The 7,183-nt window shown below is 40.2% G+C and overlaps 1 protein-coding gene across 3 annotated transcripts in view; it reads left to right on the top strand.

The window, feature by feature from the left end:
- Positions 1 to 53: 53 nt before the first annotated feature.
- EVC2 (EvC ciliary complex subunit 2) overlaps positions 54 to 7,183 on the top strand; it is an 83,117-nt gene continuing 75,987 nt past the window's right edge. For all 3 annotated transcript variants that reach the window (XM_085309581.1, XM_085309582.1, XM_085309579.1), the window contains exon 1: positions 54 to 2,649. In XM_085309581.1, coding sequence (XP_085165707.1) covers positions 2,643 to 2,649 — 7 coding nt within the window. In that variant the 5' untranslated portion in view covers positions 54 to 2,642. The remainder of the gene's footprint in view (positions 2,650 to 7,183) is intronic.

Below are 7,183 nucleotides of genomic sequence, written 5' to 3'. Positions count from 1 at the left end.
GCGCTGGAGCCGCCCGTGTCCCCGGCGCTAGACTCGGCCCCGGGCTCGTGGATGAGCCCAGGCCAAAAACATTGCAAAGCCTGCTCCGGAAATTCAGCCACGTAGTTAACTGCGTGCCTGCGCTTCTGAGTCCCTGCTGAATGTGCTGGTGTGCCTGTAACCCCAGCAGGCCTCTGGGATGCTTCCTAGGCACCAGCTACCTTGCACCAGGGATGGAGTCGGGAAATCACCTGAAATCATGGTTCAGGGTAGCGCATCCTCACGGTGGCTCCGGCTAGCCGTTCTTCCTCCTGCGTAGATGTATTCGATTTATCTAGTCACAGTACTCTCACCTTCTGGTGCCAGACTGCTACTGGCAATGCCGTTAGATGAGTTAAGATATGGCTGGCCTTTGTCTTTCTTTCTCTGTRTGTAGGTACTTATCTAGCTTTCTTGGTACTATGACATACTTTTGTTTTGTTTAGTTTTGCCTGGGTGGAGAATACCTGAGACTGTGTGGCTGGGGTGAGGGAGGTAGTTAAGAACAATTATTTTGTCCTGTGAGTATTATAAGACTTAAACAACAGGAAATATTATTGCTGGGGGAAAAATTGTTTTTTCAATAAAAAGATAAATTAATAAAAACTTGGGAAAATGCTTGCRGTTTCACTGCGCTAAGTTAATTACTTTCCAAATGTGATGAAGCGTTGGCCTGCAGAGTTGGCACTGGACCCTCTGTTTGTCAATGTGGAGCTYCTCGTGCTGTTACAGACATGTTCCGGGTGCAAGAATTGTGCAGAACGTCAAGTCTGCACTTTCCAGGGTAGATTCTTCAGAACTGAGTGTCAGATAATGCAGAAGCAAAAACAGGGAGTGTAGTAACGTCATTTGTAGTTGAGACACGTGGGCATGCAAACACTGTAGATTTTTATGCAAGAACTGTTGTAACACCATGGATGAATGAATACCTGGATTCTGTGGAAATCAATAGTCATTTGTACACTAATTTCCTAGGAGGCTGGAAACAGAGCTTGTTAGTTAGCAGGCCTCATTTTCTGCATACCTTTATGCATGCTTGGGGCACTATTTGTCTAGTTTTATTACAGTCTCATTTACAAAGAAACTGTTCGCATTTATRTATGTACTGATACAATGCAGAAGAGTTGTATTTACATTTATAAACAGGATTTACATTAATGCTTACTGTAATAGGCAGTCCTATTGTTTTGTGTGTGTATCGGGGTTTATACTAGTGTAATTACATCGGTTTAGTCATACTGGTACATGTTTTCTTAATGAGAAGAAGGCTGGAGACTGTTCTAGAAATTTCTAGAGTTAGAAATCTTYGGCATAATGCTGTTTCTATACAAATTTGGGAATACAGAAAGAATTGTACAGCTAGATGTGTGAARATTTGCAACTAGCAGCCAGTGAGGAGCTCAGTGCCTGGGGTCTTGTAGAGCTGTGTATCAGTGGTGTTTACACTGCGCTGAATTTTCCTTTTTATGTTCAGTTTTTCTGTCTTTTTTCCCCCTTGGAAGAGCTACTTCTCATCTAGCTATATATGCTTGCTTTCCAGAGCAGTATCTGCTTAAAATGCTGGGCTCCTGGTACATCCAAATTTCTTGTATTTTCCTTGCTTGGGGAGCAAATGCCCTATTCAAACTAAGAACTGTTTTCACACAAGGTTAACTAAAGCTATAGTAATAACTTTCCCAAGAAGAGAAAGAATAAAATTGCCTGTAACTTGCTGTTTGAGCAGTGGTGTGTTGATAGAGTGCTTAACGTTGCGCACATGCAGTGCGTGAGAGCAAACAAATTACAAGTCCTGGACATGTTACTCAGCAGAGTTAGAAGCTAGATGTTAATCAGCTGCCATTCATAACCATGTATCTGCTCTCACAGGAGACATTTTTATTAAATGAAAACTTGCTTGTATGRCTACTACTGTTCTGATCAAAACAATGGGGATTAAGCTAGGGGATCTTATAATTAAAAATACTAGTTTCTTAAGTTTAAGAGCTATGGTTTCTGTAATGATTTCTRTGGTCTGGGTCAGGAGTCTGTCATAAATTGGCTAATAAGCTACAGTTTTTAGCCCCTCGTCTCTTTCAAGGGATACAGGTAATGCTTCTAAGAAAAAATGAGGCTAATTGTAGTAGACGTGATTTCCGTCATCCAATGTGGACAGATTTCTCCTGACTGCTCGTGACTGGATTTTCCTGTGTCCTCCGTTCTGTAGCTGAAAATGCCAAAATGAGTTATTTTATGAGAGCAAACTAATACTTCATGGCAAACACTTCTGTTCCACTGTTGTGAGAAGTCACAGCCTGATCATCTGAATTGTAAATGCTTTTTGAGCCCCAAAGACATGTACATACTCATAGTAAGAGACAGCACTGCCCCATACTTCTTGACAAACTGGGGGGGGGTGGTCCTCAAGACTAGTGTTGTGTCTCTTCCTCTAGTTAATTTTTGGGAAACTTCAGGCTTTGTAGAACAGAATTCAGTCTATTTATAAAGCATAAATCCAGTTTAAGAGTTCAACTAAGCCATATTAGAAATTTATGAATACAGTTCTATTTTATAATTGCTTTCTTCTGTGTTAACTTTAGGTTGTTAATGATAATCTGTGGCTTCAAAAGGAGACTGCATGTCTGGGAATGACAGGTACGTGTTTAACTCTCTGTCTGGTTGTTCTCAGCCTGTTGGGTTCCCAGGACTCCAAGGGCATGGTGTGCAGGTGTGCAGGGCGATAGTTGTCCCCCGGTTTTACCTGGGCTCTGATTTGGTGAGGGAAGCAGAGGAAATGAAGCAGTCTGGATCTAGAGGCATCGCCTCAGGATTGTTACCTGACATATAGACCCACCTAACAAATTCCAGATGGCTCCCAGGATAGYGGTGGGCCTTGCTCCATAATCTCAGTGTGCGAAAAGTCTAGAGCTTGACCACCTATACCTGACTGTGGATCTGCACCTTTAATGACTTCTGAACTAGTTGCCTTGGGCATCTCTGCCCCGGAGTGCAGCCCTGTAGTGCGAGGGTGGTGGCTGTGGAAGCACTCCTGGTGTCTGTCTGGTTATTGTCAAGGTGACTCTTGGTTGCAGGGCCGCAGGGGAGCCTTTGGACAGTCCAACTTCAGATGTTAGTCATCTGTGAGAAGATGTTAGTTGGTATCCTGCTCTGAATCATTTCCAGAAGGAGTCTTCTTTCCTCACTAGTCASAGGGATGTGTAGTAGAGGGCAGCACTCCTTGACGCCCGAAGTTCAGTGCTGTGGAAAAACCTTATTACCTGAAGTTACCAGGACCTTATTCCTTTTCAGGTGCCAACTTAACCACTATGTGTTTGCTACCGATATACCTAACACTGTTGCAGTACTTACCTGAAGCGATTTTTGAAGACCTCAGCTACYATGATAGCTGATAGAAGTAGGGGTCTGGAGGTGACACTGGGATGCAAATACTCTTTATGCTTCCATCAAATATACTTACCTTTGGTCTCAGATAGGCAGAGCATCTCCAGTGCTGTTTTATCTAATCTGAGTGAAGGGGGGTAGCCTATGAGTCACTCACAGCTTGGAAGAGCTGTGCCTCAGAGCTGACTGCCGGACTCTGTGTGTATATTTGAACAAGTTGCTTAGTTTCTCTGTGTCTCTAGACTTCATTTTTTTACATGGGTATGATAAATAATGTGTTACCTCACTAGAGTTTCGTAGAGATGAACACACTGAAAGGTTGTGACATCCTCATGTAGCACAGTAATGGGCAGTGTAGTGTCTGAAATAGAAACTTCAGTGACTGAGGATACAGTTCCCCAGGAGATGACTTTCATAAGATGCATTTGCTAAGAAATTACACGGTCTGAAGCAGTCATCTAGTGAGATGCCTCTAATTTCTTTGCCCTGTGCCATGGCTAATTCAGAAATGAGTTTATTAATTTAAATATGAAAGCAAATAATTCAGATTTGCTTAGCTTCCTTGTTTTTTTCCTGTGTATATTCAGTGTAATCTTTGCTACTTGCATCTCCCTTTCTGATTGATGCAAATTATTAATGTGCCATCCACCGAGGAAGGAAATGCATGCAGTTTTGTAGTTCAGAAGAACCTTCACTAGAGTAAGTGAGGTGATTGGAGGATTTTGACATGTTTTATCTTTTTATAGTAATCATTGGCTCAACTTCCATTTTGTTCAGACTTAAATACAGAAGTTGCAGGAAGGGCTGCTACAAAGCATTGAATTGTATGCTTGATTTTATGCTCAAGAATTGTCCCTAAATATTCAGTGGTGTGCTTGATCAAGATGTTAACATCCTTATTTCTTATTTAGGAAACTCTCAAAGAAAGCAGTGAGATTGAAACTTGTGGATAAAACATTTGGCATTGAAAAGGCAGCAGATAGATAGAAATTTTGTGACAGCACACCAGTTTTAGGCCTTTTGTTGGAAAGCTTTTTTTTTTTTTTTTTTTTTTTTCCTTTTTTTTTTTTTTTTTTTTTTTTTTTTTTTAATTGCCCAGTGATTTTTTTTTTTCCTGGGTGGTTTCTGGATAAGAGGAGAAAGAATTGCCCAGTGATTGGGAACACGGTGAATTTGTTTGTGAGAGTTACGTTCAAGTCTTTGCTCTGACTTATTCAAAGCATGGCCTAGAAAGTAGATTTGTTTTGTCTCATTGATTCTCATAGTTTTTTTGGCTTTGTCAAGGAAGACAAGCTAATGGCAACATTCAAAATTGAAATACGGTAAATTGCTACCTTTGCCTGTTCATTATTTTATGTAATTGAAAAGACTTTAAATTGAATTTTGTATCCTTGAATGGTTTTCTGGTCGGGGAATTAATTCAAAATAATGTCAACAAAAATATAGTAAACACATATGTTTAACCCTTTTCTTCCCCACTAAAATAAGCAAAACAACTCAGAGCTTTGCAGATTTGGAATTCAGGGGTGAAATAAATGAAACTGCAGATTTGGGATTTGAAATACMCAACATTTGGGAGGAGAACAAAGGATTGGAATGACTGTCTTTGTTAAATTGCTTTCCCCCCCCCCCAGTGTGAACTAGTTTTTAATACTGAACTTGGCATTTCACAAACTTGTCACAGTCTTTGCTTTCTTACTGTATTATTTATTACTTATTGACAGGATAGGATGTGTTGTAAGGGAATGAGAGCCTTAAGGGCATATTGGACTCTTTGCTGCCAACTTACTACAGGACTATTTAATTTTGTATCACCCTATTTAAATGTTGTGCCAAATAATTACCTTCATCTCAACTTCCGTAGATCTTGGGTGCTATACCCCCCTTCTAATGGTGGTCTATGGATAGCAATCTGTGCCACTACCATGTTCAGGACCTTTTTAATCAAGTGGTGAAGGCTTGCGCTTTAACATTGAAAGTCCCTGCTGTTACTCAAAACTAACTTCTTAGCAAAGGATGTTATGGCAGCCATAAACAGATGACAGTTTCTTTCTTAGATGCTCAGTCTCCCAAGTGCAGACCCACCATGACCCTAAACTCCATGTGATAGGTGCACTGTGTACCATATTGTATCCTCTCTATGTTTGCACACCCTGAGCAGCAAGTAGATTCGGGGAGAGCTGGAGGTGTCGGACTTCTCCTTCAGAAGAGTATGGTGTATGCTGTGCTTATGGCTGCTGGAAGTCCAAAAGAGCAATAGTTCACCAGTCCAGGCAGTAGTGCACAAAATGGTGGAGTTGGCAAATGATTACCTGGGACTGGAGAGCAAGGCAAATTGAACCCCACTAAATAGCAGACTCTTCTGATCAGTTGTACATCTGTCACTTCATGTTGTAGTGTTGCACATATACAGGACTGAATGAATGCAGTCGTAACCTCAGCAGTAAAATGTTGCACCAATCTTCCTGCTCTTTCAGCTATAATAAACACTAATTTTCTAATTTTTGTTCTGTAATTCAACATAAAGTTGACAAACTGGTACTAGTAATTATCTAGGAATAAGCAGTTTAAGACAGATTTCTGGTATATGTGTTTATATTGGTTTTATGGAGGGTTAAATCATTGGAAAATATTTTAGTAATATACTAATGAAAGTAGAATATTAAACAACTTGATAATAGATTGCAAAAATGTGGACTATTTCATTTCTGTTACTAAGGAAAACAAAACAAAATCTCATTTTAGGGATAGAAATATAATCTCAAATCTCAGATAGTGAAACTATTGCTTCTCTTTGTTGAACTGTCTCGTTTGACAGCTGCAGGTAGAAAAGCCCCAGATAAAGCCTCATGCTCCTCTGCTTTGCTTGTTGGGAAATGTTTTGGCCTGAAGCACTTTGTTTTGGGAGGTCCCTGTAGTACCGTCGCAAGCCCTGCTGGGAGGTGGCAGTTGTTTGGGATGGACAGTTTGGCAGTGTATATGGCTGAAACTATTCCTCTGCTTAGCAAAGTTGCAATTTTCAGGTTAGATACTGATGGCAATAAGGAACGTGCAGTTCAAATAACAGCTTTTTTGAAAACAGCCGGGGAAATGGCAAAGATTGAAACTGCAGGAAGAAAGGAGAGTGGAACGAATAAAGAGATGGCAGAATCCATAAGAACTAGGATGCATCTCTGAARAAGCACTGACAATGGTGTGCACTTATTTCCAAGCAATGGGGTATCAAAAAGAAGGRTAAATACTGTCAGTGAAAGGCCTCAAGAGTCAATTATTAGTATTTTTCAACCTCAGATGAATCTATTTGTAACAAAACCAATTTCAGAGTAGAAATCATAGATAGACTTGAAAACTGTGGAATGRCTTATGCCTGTAACACCCTTTATCCACTGTTGAACATTCAGCTTTTCAAGCAATGATCAACTATSTACAGTCTATCTAGGACCTTATCAGAAAAAAAGTAGAAAATGATAAATACAGTTACTGTTATCTTGAAGTTAAGAGTATGCAAAAAGTTACATGGGCAAGCAGTTAACTTCTTGTAGACAGCTGGAGTAATATGAGTAATAACTATCCAATGATAATTAACCGTGTGTGGATCAGGAAAGATTTATTTTATTTAACTAACGGTTGATTGTGCGAAAAATATTGAGATAGTACTACCTTACTGGCAAGGGAGAATATTCTTGGGAGAATTATATGAATGCAGTCAGAGTACGCAGAGATGCTGTGAGGAAGGCTAAAGCCCAGTTGGAATTGAGTCTGGCAAGGGATGTCAAGGACAACAGGA

This window comes from Rhea americana, unplaced genomic scaffold (genome assembly GCF_003343005.1).
Source record: "Rhea americana isolate MKP2758 unplaced genomic scaffold, rheAme1 scaffold_30, whole genome shotgun sequence".
NCBI lineage: Eukaryota > Metazoa > Chordata > Aves > Rheiformes > Rheidae > Rhea > Rhea americana.
Note: the sequence above shows the minus strand (reverse complement) of the source record. Positions and strands in the feature narration are given on the sequence as shown.